Source organism: Phycodurus eques, chromosome 1 (assembly GCF_024500275.1).
Source record: "Phycodurus eques isolate BA_2022a chromosome 1, UOR_Pequ_1.1, whole genome shotgun sequence".
Classification (NCBI taxonomy): Eukaryota; Metazoa; Chordata; class Actinopteri; order Syngnathiformes; family Syngnathidae; genus Phycodurus; species Phycodurus eques.
The window spans coordinates 14,586,602-14,602,445 of NC_084525.1; the positions used below are offsets into that span (position 1 = coordinate 14,586,602).

At 40.5% G+C, this 15,844-nt stretch overlaps 2 protein-coding genes across 3 annotated transcripts; one reads left to right on the forward strand and one right to left on the reverse strand.

The window, feature by feature from the left end:
- The first annotated feature begins 1,102 nt into the window (after positions 1 to 1,102).
- On the forward strand, positions 1,103 to 5,425 carry LOC133404026 (dynein light chain Tctex-type 3-like). Its single transcript, XM_061679582.1, has 5 exons — positions 1,103 to 1,266; positions 1,620 to 1,661; positions 1,943 to 2,066; positions 3,282 to 3,359; positions 3,433 to 5,425. Exons 1-5 carry the CDS (start codon positions 1,246 to 1,248, stop codon positions 3,504 to 3,506), a joined length of 339 nt encoding a protein of 112 aa, XP_061535566.1. The 5' UTR covers positions 1,103 to 1,245; the 3' UTR covers positions 3,507 to 5,425.
- A 3,705-nt stretch (positions 5,426 to 9,130) lies between these two features.
- On the reverse strand, positions 9,131 to 15,492 carry LOC133404031 (cytochrome b-245 heavy chain). 2 transcript variants are annotated; one of them, XM_061679597.1, is made up of 13 exons: positions 15,357 to 15,492; positions 13,585 to 13,677; positions 13,146 to 13,256; positions 12,997 to 13,081; positions 12,775 to 12,923; positions 12,520 to 12,701; positions 12,309 to 12,441; positions 12,147 to 12,239; positions 11,814 to 12,067; positions 11,254 to 11,413; positions 10,850 to 10,996; positions 10,653 to 10,777; positions 9,131 to 10,561 (listed from the first exon to the last, which is right to left on the reverse strand). In XM_061679597.1, exons 1-13 carry the CDS (start codon positions 15,399 to 15,401, stop codon positions 10,444 to 10,446), a joined length of 1,695 nt encoding a protein of 564 aa, XP_061535581.1. In that variant the 5' UTR covers positions 15,402 to 15,492; the 3' UTR covers positions 9,131 to 10,443. The 2 variants fall into 2 exon arrangements, with proteins under 2 accessions (XP_061535581.1, XP_061535588.1); XM_061679604.1 differs by lacking the exon at positions 15,357 to 15,492 and having other exon boundaries at positions 12,997 to 13,179; positions 13,585 to 13,650.
- Between the last annotated feature and the right edge of the window lie 352 nt (positions 15,493 to 15,844).

The following is a 15,844-nucleotide window of genomic DNA, read 5'->3' on the forward strand; positions in this document are numbered from 1 at the left end:
CCTCGCGGAGAAAACAGCCATCAAAGAAGTAACGCATCAAAAAGAACTGCTGACACACAGGAAGGAAGCAAACATAAAGGACGTCAAGCATGTGCACTGACATTTTTGGGGACAGGTGCTCTAGCCAAACAAAGTGCACCCATCACCATAATTATTCACACAATGAAGAAAAAACAGTAGTATGTAGTTGTATCTATTTAATTCTGTTAACACAATCAACGCAGTCAATAATACAACCATTAACAAAGGAGTTTAAGGGAGGCTACAGTGGATATAAGAAGTCAGCACACCCCTGTTTAAATGTCCGATTTTTAGAAGGAGAAGGAAGGGTGCTGGGAGCAAGGCGGGAGCATTTGTACAATTCTCCCAAGGACTCAAATAAATGACCATCTGATTTCAAAACACTTTATGTAAAATTGATGACAGATTAGGCACTCAAAAAAAAAATCTAATGTTGATGAATGAAGAAAAATAATGGTGTGCAGCAAAAAGGGGCATTTTTTTTTAAATTCAGGGCAAAACATCGGCAACAAATGGCAAAATGTCATAGTAGTTGGAAACGTGAAGAAGAGGCCTTCATCCTGCAGTGGACAGGTAATGGCTGCTGATGATATATATAGTGTCTCTTAACAAGTTCTCTGAAATGAGACCAGGGAAAGGGAATATCTGACGCGCAACATTTATTCTTCACGTGCTTATATTGTCTGTGAGCATGGGCAGTCATGCGTTCTCGAACTGATGATCGTCCTTATGACAATTTAAAGACATGAAAACATACAAAAAAAGTATATGAACCTTACAGTCTGCTCAAACTAATACCACACAAACAATTATTTGTGATCCATGTTTTTTGGTAACACAACATGTAAATGTCAGACTGCAGTGTGGAAAAATTGCTCTTTAAAAAAAATAAAAACAGTTTTGAGTTTGCAACTTGAGTTTGAGTTTATATATACACCTCAATATGTGGCGACAGTCAAAGATGAGCGGTGAGTCAATCGATTTGTTTGCTGAAGTCTGTTGCTGAAAAGTTGAAGAGGAAATTACTCTTCCCACCAACAGAGGGCACTCGTGAACCAAGCGTCCTGGTGAAGTTTCTCTTCTCAGCACCTCGTTGACTAATTTCACCGGATCCAGCGCCCAGTTTTTTGCTTTTTTTCCTCTTTCTTCATTTTCTGCTCGTATTAACTAGCAATAAACACTTTTGTGACCATTTTCAAGAGTGAAAAAGAAAACAACAACAGAATGGACGAATATCATAACGAGGTTCGTACTTGTCTCGTACTTAATCGCGGTGGAATAGCTAATGCTTGTTTGCAATATAGGAGTACAGTACTGAACATATTATTGCACTTTAACTAATGGTCCCAACATGGTGGTTATAATGGTACATTATTACTACTACTACTATGTATGTATGTATGTATGTACTATGAAATGATCAACTTAAATTCCTCATATGTTTTTTTTTCTTGGCTTCTTTTGGTTGCTGCGTAATGTTCTGTATTATTTGCTCTTTCCCCCTCAAACCCAAGGGTTGCATTACGCCCGAAAGAGTGATAAATAATATTGTAATGAAGTACAGTTTTGCACTACTTATTATATCTTGCTGTTTTCAGGGCTCGTTCAACACCGAAGAAGCTGATAACATTGTCAAAGAGGTAACATCTTCTCATTGTAATGAATGTTGCCAAAATAATTGCACGACTGTGTGAGAATATGTTAAAATGTTGCTCTTTTGGGGAGGGGTCTGTAAAGATGACACATTACCAACTGGTTTTAACTTTCCTATTCCATTACTAATTAGTTGCTGCATTCCCCCCAAAGGATGCCTGAGGCATATTTTAAAAGAAGCTCTGTTTGTGGCTCCTATCTGGCCTGTTTCATAATCCATCCTGTGCTTTCATCTGACGTGTTGTGTGTGTGTGCTTGTGTGTTTCAGTGTATCGAGAACGTGGTGGGCAACGATGATTATAACCAGAATCTGGTGAACAAATGGACCTCTGCTATCGTAGAGCGCTGCCTCACACAGCTGGTCAAACTGGGAAAACAGTATAAGTTCATCGGTGTGTTTGATTATGAAATCACTTCATCAATTCTTTTTTATATTGTGTGCTAAAATTTGACTAATTTAGTTAGCTTTTGGTCTAGTATGTGTATGATATGTACTAACGACACCGAAGCAGAAGGAGTCGTTTTGGCTATTCTGTGGTACCCTGTCTTAGAAGTGACATGACTGAAGAGTTTTTCAAGATATGAGTCATTGCTCAGCCAATTGTTTGCTTTGACTTGCAAGCAAAAATGTGAGATACGAGTGCTAGGTGGTGGGTGTGAACTGAACTCACTTCACAATGAACAGCAGTTTGGTTCACAGACAGACAGACAGACAGACAGACTTCAATGAAACAGTGTTATAGCCCTTCAAGCAACGGCTATTTGAACACAAATGATACAACAACACATAGACGAACAGTATAACAGTACTCAGGCATAGATTCTTTATCCTCTGGGGAAAAAAGTACTCATATTACTGCAGCATACTGCGTCACTTAGTTGTGAAACTCTTCTTCGTTTTTCTCTGTATGACTATTTATACTGCTCCCCGGTGGCCAAGGCGCACACACCAGAAAGAGACAATGGTTGGAACCCATTATTGGCACCGCCATTCATTTTAAAGAGAAAAGATTATTTGTGATGTGAGTGTTTTGAGTTATGAGCCTGGTGACGGAATGAATTAAACTTGAAAGTCAAGGCTCCAATGCATTGAACAAAAAAAATTCTAAGCTACAGAGTGCAGACACCATTCTTTGAAAAACAGGAGAAGCTGCTGAAAGACAAAAACGTGCCGAAAAAGGCAAAAAAAAAAAAAAATTAGAAGAAGGTTCAGTTATGTAAAAGTGAAGTATAGCATTTAAGGAGAGTTTATTTTCTCACGTATTTTGTTATGCTATTATCGTATGTTGTTGTACAATACGGTAGGGTGCTATTATTCCCTATTAAAAACATGTTACAAACATTTTTGAAAATGATTAATGGCATTTCCAGTCAATTCAACAGGGAACGTTGATTTGAGATATGAATGATTAGAGTTACAAGCATGGTGCCTGAAGAAATTAAACTCGTAAGTCAACGTTCCACTGAACTGTTTGAGAATCCTGCTTGAGATGTTGTTTCAGCATACTATATTAGCAATTGCCATTTGTTCCCATCTTTCCTTTTTCTATTGGAATTTCACTCTTATGACTAAACTGAAATGTGTGTATTAAATTGTTTGTCTGTAGTTACGTGTGCCCTGATGCAGAAAACTGGTGCCGGGCTCCACACAGCTAACTCCTGCTACTGGGACACAGCCATGGACGGTACATGATGACAATCAGCCAGGCTGACCTAAATGACTCTTGCATGTTGTCTAATATAATCATGTCTTTATAGGTAGTTCCACAGTGAGGTGGGAAAGCCGCACCATGTACTGTGTTGTCAGCGTGTTTGCCGTTGCCACTGCTTAGAATGCAAGAGTTCATCTTTTTCTGGGAAAGAATAGAAGACCTCCAAGTGCCACTTCAATACACAGGCTGTGAGCCCACAGTATGTGTATAACTTTTTTGGACTGTACTGTGCATAATATTGCAAATAATTGTACCACATACTGCAGCTCCAAACACCTATTTTGCACGATTGGACACATTAATTAATTACTGTGACAATAAAGTTGTTCTCTTCTATTCGACAGTGGGGCAAAAAAAAAGTACTTAGTCAGCCACCAATTGTGCAAGTTCGCCCACTTAAAAAGATGAGAGAGGCCTGTAATTTTTATCATAGATATACCTCACCTATGAGAGACAAAATGAGGGGGGAAAATCTGGAGAATCACATAGTCTGATTTTTAAAGAATTTATGAGCAAATTATGATGGAAAATAAGTATTTGGTCAAGAACAAAAGTTCATCTCAATACTTTGTTATGTACCCTTTGTTGGCAATGACAGAGGTCAAATGCTTTCTGTTAAGTCTTCACAAGGTTTTCACACACTATTGCTCGTATTTTGGCCCATTCTTCCATGCAGCACTCCTCTAGAGCAGTGATGTTTTGGGGTTGTCGCTGGGCAACACAGAGTTTCAATTCCCTCCAAAGATTTTCTATGGGGTTGAGAACTGGAGACTGGCTAGGTCACTCCAGGACCTTAAAATGCTTCTTACAAAGCCACTCTTTTGTTGCCCGGGTGCTGTGTTTGGGATCATTGTCATGCTGAAAGACCTAGCCACGTTTCATCTTCAATGCCCTTGCTGATGGAAGGAGGTTTTCACTCAAAATCTCACGATACATGGCCCCATTCATTCTTTCCTTTACACGGATCAGTCGTCCTGGTCCCTTTGCAGAAAAACAGCCCCAATGCATGATGTTTCCACCCCCATGCTTCACAGTAGGTATGGTGTTCTTTGGATGCAACTCGGCATTCTTTCTCCTCCAAACACGACAAGTTGAGTTTTGACCAAAAAGTTCTATTTTGGTTTCGTCTGACCATATGACATTCTCCCCATCCTCTTCTGGATCATCCAAATGCTCTCTAGGAAACTTCAGACTGGCCTGGACATGTACTGGCTTAAGCAGGGGGACACGTCTGGCACTACAGGATTTGAGTCCCTGGCGGCGTAGTGTGTTACTGATGGCAGCCTTTGTTACTTTGGTCCCAACTCTCTGCAGGTCATTCACTAGGTCCCCCTGTGTGGTTCTGGGATTTTTGCTCACCGTTCTTGTAATCAGTTTGACCCCACGGGGTGAGATCTTGCGTGGAGCCCAAGATCGAGGGAGATTATCAGTGGTCATTTACTAATAATTGCTCCCACGGTTGATTGCTTCACACCAAGCTTACCTATTGCAGAGTCAGTCTTCCCAGCCTGGTTCAGCTCTTTGGTCTTGGCCACAGTGGAGTTTGGAGTGTGACTGTTTGAGGTTGGGGATAGGTGTTTTTTATACTGATAACGAGTTCAAACAGGTGCCATTAATACAGGTAACGAGTGGAGGACAGAGGAGCCTCTTGAAGTTGTTACAGGTCTGTGAGAGCCTGAAATCTTGCTTGTTTGTAGGTGACCAAATACTCATTTTCCACCATAATTTGCTCATAAATTATTTAAAAATCAGACAATGTGATATTCTGGATTTTGTTTTCTCATTTTGTCTCTCATAGGTGAGGTATACCTATGATGAAGATTACAGGCCTCGCTCATCTTTTTAAGTGGGAGAACTTGCTCAATTGGTGGCTGACTAAATACTTTTTTGGCCCACTGTATTCTATTCTATTCTTTTTTATTCTATTCTATTTTTTAGTCTGCTGTCTTAGACGTGTCAGGAGGAAGGAAGGAAGGAATTTCTGTCTTGCTGTACCTGATTTTCCAATTAAACGAACAAGCACTCTTGATTATTTTGTATGTAGTTTATAGTTTATTTAACTGTTTTTATCCATTTGGCGGATTTTTCTTTTAACTTTGTTTCCTTTTTAATTTTCTCGTTTGTATTTATGCTGATGGTGTTCAATTCATTTAATTTAGTCAGATGTACACTTTGTTCCAAATGATCAGGCATACACAGTTTTTTATTTTCCAAAATCTATGAATAATGGGGTTCACTGAATACCATTTTTAATCACGATTACATTAGGATCAATAATAAACTGGATTTTTCTTTCACTAAAAACTACAGATGACGAACACCTCAGTGGATTTGTATCTATCCATCCATTTTTGTGTACGCTGGCGCCTATCCCACCTCACTTCGGGCGAGAGGCGAGGTAACACCCTGATCTGGTCACCAGCCAATCGCAGGGCACATAAAGACAGACAACCATTCGCAGTCAGGAAAATGTAGTCTTCAATTAACCTCCCAGGCATGTCTTTGGACTGTGGGAGAAAACCGAAGTACCTGGAGAAAACCCACACAGGCACAGGGAGAGGATGCAAACTCCACACAAGGGAGAACCCGGGTCCTCAGAACTGTGAGGCAGATGTGCTAGCCAGTCGTCCACTGTGCCGCCAGTGTATTTTTATTTCTGCATATTACTCAAAATACAATGTTTCAAATTATGCACAAGTTTCATAAAGTCAAATAGCTTGTAAATGATTGTCATGTCATTTTATAGACATCCAAAATTCCATTTCAACCCAAAAACATCTTTGCTGATCAAAGAGCCCCTATTCAGTATCACCTTAACGATGCTCTTCCATTGAAATTGTAAGTCCATTGATTGTTTCTGCCTGTATCTCATTTGAAGATGCAAGAATTTCTTCACAGAGTTGCTGATTGGAGGCATACTGCCGTCCACCCTAATATTCCTTTTAAGGATACTGCGCAGGTTCTCAATAAGGTTGATGTCAGGGCGTGATGGTTGCAACACCATGAATTTTTCTTCCTCTATATACCCACAGCAGCTAAAGCATCAATGGTGTTTTTCCTATCACATTATCTTTATTAGTTTTCAAAATGTTTTCAATAAAATACACAGAAGTAGGATTGCTCTCACATTAAAGGAAACATCAAGGGCAGCTTACAGTCCAACATTCACATTACCCTTCCTTGTACGTCAGTTAACTGAGATACCACACATCAGCAGGTAAAAGCACAGAGTACATGAGTATATGAGTATTTGAAAGTGCAACATTTATCACCTGTAATTATAATAATCACACTGTCCCAGAAATGAACATATGTTGGTCCAAAATGTGCTTATCAACCCATGAACAAAAGCAAAAGACGACGTGAGCATGCTGGCTGAAGCTGAAGTGTATCAGTATTCACAGTGAAACGAGTAGTGTACCGAAGAAGCTATGACTCCAAAATAAACACACAAAAAAAGATTTGCTAATGCACAGAGAAACAAAGACCTTACAAATTTGGAGACATGTCCTGTGGTCTGATTAAACTAAATTTGAAGTGTTTGGCTATAATGAGCATTGTTACGTTTGGAGGAAAAACAGGGAAGCTTGCAAGTCTGCGAACACCATCCCAACTTTTAATTACAGGGTTGTGCAGTATCATGTTGTGGGGTTGTTTTGTTACAAAAAAAAAAGAAAAGTTAAAGTGGCTAATCATATATATATATATATATATATATATATATATATATATATATATATACATAAACGTTCTCCTGTATATCTTCCCTCCAGGCATTATATTTCCGTAGAGAGGGCTCACAGGATTCCTCTTCTAACATGTTAACTGAGAGATAATTCCCTTTCCATAGCAATAATCTTTCACTGCCGTCTCCAAAGTATACAACAGGGCAATCGACACAAACTGATTTTGAGATGATCTTATTAAGTTTCTCACCTGTAGATATTTAAATTGATGTTTGCGTGGCAATAAACACATCAAATGACATTAACGTTCCACCCTCTGATCCCATGAGATCCCCGACATTGTAAGAGCCACAATCTTTTAAGCCTTTTTCACCCCAGTTCCTAAAACCAGGGTCTGCTCTGTCTGGAGGGAAGTGACAATTACTGGTATCCCATATTGGGCTGCAGCATGATAGAGGACAATTCACCCTTCACTAGTATTTTTTCATGGGATGGTGCATTGTCTTGTGTGTGTGAAAGTTCTTTTTTTTACATACATATAACATGCCAGGAAATAGAAACTTCAAAAATTTGCACAGGTCATTTTTTCACCTTCAGGCACCTTAAAGCGGCCTACCATTTCACTCGTCATTATTCCAGCCTAAAACATCACTCCGCTACATCTTTGTTGACCGCACCATTGGTGGGACATTATAGGCATCCACCAACCATCCAGAACTCGACCAAACAAATTAGATGACAGTTTTAAATCCTTTTCAGGACACCCAAAGATGCTTGATATACTTAAATTTACAACCTCATTAAGGTGTTTCCATTCAACAAGGCTCTGTTGGAAACTATCAAACTTGTTATATATTGATATCAGTGATCTAAACAGAAATGAGAAACAACATTGTTCACAGAAATATTTTTTTTTAATGTTAGTTTAGATTAAATCCTACATGCATAATCCTGGTCAAAGTTTTTGGCAGTGACTCAAATTTAGTTTTCAGCAAATTGGCAGTTTCAGCATTTTTAAAGAATATATTTTCTAGACTTTACACTGATCTGATCGGTGTTATCGGTATCGGCCGATAATTAGCATTTTATGCTGATTGGTTGATTGGCTTTCATGTCATAATTCGCCGATCAGATCAATGACGTCATCAATCGGCTCCGCACAAGACATTTAACTCCGCGTCTTCGTCGCGTATGAATCCAAAAGCTAGTTAATTTTTAGCCTCGTCACGTGTCTTGTAGCGTAGTACTGTAACTATCTGAGGGCCAATAAAGTTTTTTCAATCTTGTCGGTGAAAAAACACGTCGTCGATGTGGGACTATTTTGCGGTGTGTCAGACAAACAACACGTAAATTATTTGCAGTCTGTGCACAACTGAAGTACATCGTGGGGAACGTCATCTAAATGCTTCAAAACACAATAAATTTGATCGAGCACCTGAAGAATGTACACGAGGAGGATGCTGCGTTCAAGCAACGCAGCGTGGGGGAAAAAAAAAAAAAAGTAAAATGGACAAACTGGACAACACCTGTCCATATAGCTGGGACAGTGAGGTTAGAGTAAGCATGTCATTAACAGTATTTATGAAAGTAATTTAATTGCAATAAAGCAATTTAATTACAGTGAGTTAGCACCCATTATTTCTGTCATGTTGTAATGTTGATTTGACCTAAACTTATATCAGTGACCAATCCTTGAATGCCCCGAGAGGTCATTGATGTTTTAACTTTTGTCTAAAATGCTAAGAGAATCATTTGAGCTGGGACGGGGTCCAGCACGCCCTTGTGAGGATACGCTGTACAGAAAATGGATGGATACAGTATACAGTACACAAATATATACAATAAATGAACAAGTCATGTAAATAGACACATTGCTCCATCTTGTGATCGGATCGGTGATCGGTTATCGTTTTTTTTTAAACTTGGTGATCGGCCCCAAAATCCTGATCGTGTAAAGCCTAATATTTTTTGCATGTTTCTATTAGGTTCTTGGGAAAAAAAAAAAAAAAAAAGAAACTTGAAAAAACTAAAAAGTTTAAGGGACAAAGTTGCCAAAAGTGCACAGCCATACCAACATTTGTTTTTATTTTCAAAAATGTTCATTACAAAAACTGAGAAGCAATGTGAATCACAATCCCCAGATGTCATTAGAAGGGTCATTCATGTGTGCTTCTCATGTCGCCAAGATGCTGCTCGAGGCAGTATACCAGTTTTATAGTGTACATATCTGTTCTTTATATCAAATTAGTGAATTCTGGTGCATCTGGCTCAGAAGGAAGAAGTGAAAAATTTCCTGCTTTCAGATGAACATTGTGTGGTTGATGGCTAGTGAGATACAAATGACCCGAGAGAGTGGAAGAGAGGCTATTGAATGAGAAAAACAGAAGCGTGGTTGTGAAACCAACGATGAATACACCGCTAAAGCAGAACAATGTCAACGTGGAAAGTACCGTGTCTGTTTATTTCACTGCTTTTGTGCAACAATGGCACATTTGCAAAACATCTGGTAAAGGCAGATGTCAGAGTTTGAGATGCGCTTCCTCAAAATCTAAATCAAGAAAGGTCAGGACCATTCTGTGCCCAATTAATTAAAGAATCCTCGAGCAAAAATTAGCTCCTTGTGATGCCACTCTCAGCAATTCTAAGATTTGCTCGTCGGAAAGATAAATGAATGCTATTGAGAAAGTATCTTAAGACCTGAAAAGTGCAAGGAGTGATGATGAGAAGACTTCATTTACTGCATATGAGAAATTTTAAAATACTACAGATTAGGTTATGCAGGAATCATCTTTGTTGGTGATAATGTCAATGTTTGAAGCGCAATTACATATTTGACCTTAACAAAACGGAACAGCCAGACCATAATGAAGTTTATTTTACATAGAAGAATGCTTTTATGTGTGTGAGAGAGTTTTTTTTCTTCAGTGTTTAAAAGTATGTCATACCAAGCAACAGGGCCAACTCTGCCTGCCTGCTCACTAAGATTTAAAAAAAAAAAAAAAAAAAAGTTTTGTCATAGTTTCTCCTAGACGAGTTCTGAATCACTTTTAAGCTATGACTAGCTAATGGTTTTTACGCGATGTAGGAGCACATTCTCATGGCATTGAATCGATCGCAACTTGTCTGTACTGGTTTAGCATCTCATCTGAGAAGGCTTCATCAGCTCCAGTGCTAGATAGAACAGCTCTACATAGGACAACTCCAGGCTGTAGCTGCTCGGATGAATGGCGAAACGTCTTCTAAGACAACCAGTCTAGTTGAGATCAATTTAATGACTTGGGAGTACGTATAACAACCAGGATGAATGAGAATATTCACAGGCATGTCAAAGCACATCGCTAAGGCTTTGGACCCAGGTATCGATGGGCATGTTAAAAGTTTTCTTTGTTAAAGATGAACTTGACCTCTGCTTCTGAGTGCGACAAACACTGTTTCTCCAGCGACTTGCCCAGCTGTGGTGGCCCACATAGGAACACCCCAACCTTGGTTCTATAAAAGCACAAATTCAAGTGGCTCTTTGCAAAGTCTCGTTCAGGAATCTGGATAGATAACTTTACTCGAGAGATAGATGTGATCTCACCCAGGATGCTTGGATGCAATGCTGGTAAACTCAGTGTCCCAGTTAGGCTTCCCATAAAGAGTCTTCTGCTTGAGCCCTGTGATTGGGTCATTCTCCGCCTCGTGGTGCACCCAGAAGTGGGCCGCCTATAAACAACAGGGTTAAATAAGGAACCATTCCGCTTTGAAAGGTCAGAAAAACTGTTGTATGTCAGACACCTCTGCCTCCTTCCAGCGAGTGAGGTAGATGTTGTAGCTCAGGAAGTCTGTCACACTCTTCGCCGCCATCTGGCTCTCCAGCGACTGCAGCAAGTCCGCAAACCACTCAAAGGCCTGTGTCTCTGGACAAAGCCAGTAGAAGTAGATCTGGACAGGAAAATGATGGAAATGACCCTGGTTCATTTTCTCTAAGAAAACTATTTTGTTCACCAGCACCTCTTCTCATGCAGAAACATTCTGTTGACTAAATGATTGTAGCAAACAATGATACATTAACTTCCTGTTATCTTTTACCTGAATTTTAATCTGAAACCATCACAAACAATGATGCTGGCTGTAAAGTTTCAAGTTCTCATGTAGGTGTTAAAGCATTTTATCATGGTAGACTTTGACAGCTTTCTTACCTTTTGGGTGAAGACATCTTGGTTCTGAATGCGTTTGTACCACACAGACTTGAGGATGGATGCGAAAGGTGTGACACCAATTCCCGCCCCCACCAGCATGACCACCTCGTATCGAAACACGTCCTCACTGGCAGTGCCAAATGGCCCGTCGATGGCCACCCTGTAAGAACCCATGTACCGGTACTCCTTAAAAGCAGAACCAAGCAGCTGTCAACATGCTTAAATCTTCGGGGTTTTTTTTGTTTGTTTGTGGAAGAATTTCAAAGACGAATCATTGCGTTATGCGTGCCTAAATTATTGGTGTTGTCTCATCCAAAAAGAAAAATGCTTTATATTTTCTAGCGGGGTTGCAGCGCAACACCCATTTTATGCCGCTTAGATCACATTGTTCCTATTGATGGTTGCTAGCATCGCTTCCGTCTGCAACACTCTTTAGATGGGAACAATTACAGTGGCACAATGGGCCACTCAGCGTGAAGATGAGCCTTCTCCAACAACTGCTGGTAGGTGCAATCAAACATAATCAGGGACAATTTCAAGAAAAGATAGTGTTTTCATACTTGGGCAGTTTCCAGGCCTCCTGAGGTTCAGTTTTGTCTCCTCCGCAGGCTTCATACAACGCCTGAGTCCAGTCCCCAACAATTCGAATGTGGGCACTGAAGTAATCCTCCTCTGGGGCTGAGGTCAGGGTGAAAGGGTGCCACTCCAGTCTGGAGACAGATGGACACTGGATAAAGACGTACTGGCCCACCTCCATGTGGAAACCTTTCCTCTTCATCTGCAGCTCCAGAGTTTTGGAGGGATGCATCACCACCTGTGGGCCCCATTTTGGCAGATTGACGTTGGTGACGTCACAACTTTCTTCATTTCATTTCTTATTGATGAGCGCACACCTTAGTGATGACCACTTTTTGGTGAGATCGATAGATTCTAACAAGCCTCTCACATATGTAAAGGATCATGGGTCCCACGATCCACTTCCACGTCTGGAAAAATGCAACATGGAAGTATTATGCATACAATTCCACCTAAACCCAGCAGGCTTTGTGGCGTACCATTGGTGGGTTTCCGGCAAACTCTGGAACCCCACAGTCTGTTCCATTTCTTCCCCAGTCCTCAAACCGGTCTGCACAGACTCGTGGGTTATTTGTTTTCAGACTGGTGGATGTCTGTCCTCGCACAATCCGCCTAAGGGGTAAAGCAGAAATACTGATGAGCGTCACTATAATAGAAGAAAGAAAACATTTGATTTCGGTGTTCTCCTACCCAAAGCCATGGAATACCAGTCCGATGAAGAAGAGGACAAAAAGGTGATGGGTGTACCAGAACACCTCGAAGTACGATCGGCGGATGACCTCCATGGATGAAGTGATGATGAGAATGAGTGCCAGCGTGATAACCACGCCGGTCACACCAGCGATGGTGGTGAACATGACGATGGTTGGGTTCTGTGAAAAAGTTTACATTTACAAACAACGCTCTCTTTTTGTCGCCACCTTTTGTGAAATGTGTCTTACTCACCGTTTCATTGGACCTGATGGGGTTGAGAAAGGACGCGTTGTCGCCATTGCCAAATTCAGACAGTACGAAGGGCAGAAGGCTGCTATTGCGGTTTAGCTGAGCATCCATGAAATACTCAAAGTTGAACAAATGTGCAATGATATGCACAGCTAAAAATTGAGGTCAGGACAAGGTCATAGAGGTGACGCGGAACATCATGTTAACAGCTGGAAACAGCAATACCTGTGTGAAAGGCAATCATATATGCCACCAGCTTGTGGAAAGTGATGTTTCGGTCCAGCTGCCGAGCGGCTGTGCGGCTGCAGAACTAAACACTTATTCAGTTAGGAGAACAATTCCTAGAAGCTGAAAAGCGTTGGAATGTTTGCTACCTGGATGGAGCCACGCATGAAGGAGAGTAGGTTCCTGCAGACGGGAAGCAGGATGAGCATGCAGTTAAAGTTAAGGCAGGCGGCTGGAGCTCGGGCCCATGAAAGAGCATGCTGGAAATTAGAGACTCCATTTACCTCCAGTGTCAACACACCAGCAGCAAACAGGAAATGGTTTGATACTTGCTTGTGGAATAAATCTAAATCTCCTTTCTTATGGTGTCGTGTGGTCACCCTAAGTGATAAATTCCTCTCTGCATCATGGCTTTTATTTACATTTTAAATCTGAGCAGCGGTTTCCTGTCTGGTACAGTTTGGAAAGGAACTCAATTAGAACTAAATTTGAAACAAAAGGATGCTGACGGTGAAGCTCAAATGAACCTGAGATGTGATGTGACACTAAAATGAACAAGTATTAAGGAGCTAAAGCACTAGGACTTACCCCGAGCAGCACACGCGTGTAGAACCATTTGTCAACCAGAAAGGCCATGTAGAAATGGACGAAGAGGAAGGCGTTAATCCCGAGCCAAACCAGCTGAAGCAAATATTAACAAGGCTTTTGAGTCCATCCGATAGCACTGTTTTTCATTCCAATATTGTTAATTAATTAGACTGCGTTCATTTGTGTCTCTAGCTACCTTCAATTACCTTTTGAGGCAACACTTGATTATTTAGACTGAGGACAAACACCAAGCTCCATGTTTCATGCGACACTTGTGTTACTTAGAGGGGGTTTAAAAAGTCTACACACCCCAGTTCAAATGCCTTTTTTTTTTTTTGGGTGATACAAAGAGAGGGACCACGATAAATCAATTCAAAACTTGTTCCGCCATTAATGTGACCTATAACATTTACAACTCAATTTATTTTGTTGTTGTTGTTGTTTTTTCAGGAGGGAAAGTAAAAAATAAACACTCAAGAAAATGTGGTTGCACAAATATGTACACTCTCTTATAACTGTGGATGTGGCTGTGTTCAGAATTAACCAATCAAATTCAAACTCATGCTCAATGGGAGCCACCACACACCTTCCATCATTCAAAGTGTCTCTGATTCACCCCAAATAAAGTTCAATTGTTTGTCGCAAGCTCTTCTGAGAATTGTTCCCCTTTCTAGTAGAAGCCTGAAGGTTTTGTGTTGACACTCACACTGTTCATAATTCCCTCCATTTCATCGGACCGAAACAAAATCTCCCAAACATGTTGTGGTCCAAAGAAACCAAGGTTGAACAACTCTCTCCTTTTTGGCCCCTCCATAAGCTCCAACTGCTCCAAACGTCCGCTGTTCGTATCATCACCAAAACCACCTCTTTCCATCACATCACCCCCGTCCGTCCTTGATTAACTTCACTGGCTCCCGGTCAAATTTAGAATTCAGTTCAAATGACCATTCCACCTGCCGGTCTCAGCACCACGGGTAGCAGAGCCTTCAGCCGCTTTGCTCCCCAGCTCTGGAACTCTTTGCCACAGGATCCTTGCAACTCAGTCTCTTTCACCACTTTCAAATCCAAACTCAAAACCCACCTGTTCTATATCACCTAGTCAATCGAATTGTGCTGCCCTGTATTTTTATTCATTTGTTTTATTTTTTTCTGTATAATTTAATTTCTTTTTCATTTTGCTTTATTGATGTACAATGTCCTTGAGGGCCACAAAAGGCACTTACAAATAAAATGTGTTATTATTATTATTAAGGTGGAATTATGAACAGTTCGGAATAGCAGTGAGTGTTAGCAGAAAACCTTCAGGCTTCTAATAGAAAGCAAAAAAAAAAAAAAGTCAAGGAAAGCCTACTAGAACATTCTAACCTAATGTGGGTTTAATCAGAGGCACTTTAAATGATGGCAGCTGTGTGCTGACACACATTTAACATGAGTTTGAATTTGAATGTGATCAGTTAATTCTGAACATAGCCACATCGCCAAGAGGGCGTTCACACTTGTGCAACGACATTATCTCAGTTGTTTATTTTTACTTCCTCTCTTGAAAATGTTTTTTTCAAACCCATTGAGTTGTACAGGTTATAAATCACAGTCTTGGTGGGGGAAAAAAAAGTTTTGAAATGATTTATCTTGGTGTCCTTTTTTACATCACAAATCCCTGGCTATATACAATACAATATATACAACCTATGTACATATGTGACATCTTGTACATTAGTATAGAGTATACTTAAGTCAGCAAGTAAAGATTGTAGAAAGTGAAACATTCTTACAATGACAAAGATGGAGAGTCCCTCGTTGGCTGCCAAGTTTCCCATGGTCAGTGTGAGTGAGTGTGGTGCTACAGGAGAACAGAACAGTAAATGCACACTCGTAAAGCTTCAACCTTTTTGTCTGGGGCAAATAGGGAAGTGGAGCTTAAGACTGCACTCTTGAAATGTTCTCTTCCAGTTAAGTGATGTCATGTAAGCAGAGGAATTTCTTCACTGTCAACTTGGCAATCATTTATAGTAAGCAGATGAAACCTCACCGTGTTACACACTGCCATCTACGACATACTGTATGTAAATGATGAACGTCGGTATCCTTGCAAACACCGTTTCATTGACCTTCACTTCATAAAGTGCCTCACGTAAGAGTGACAGATATACTGTAGGCACAACTCCCTGGCTTCAAACTGGCCACTTGGGCGCTCACCTTTCAGGTGACCGTTGAGGAGGAACTTGACATCGGATGTTCACAGCGTGAAGGAAGTGGCATA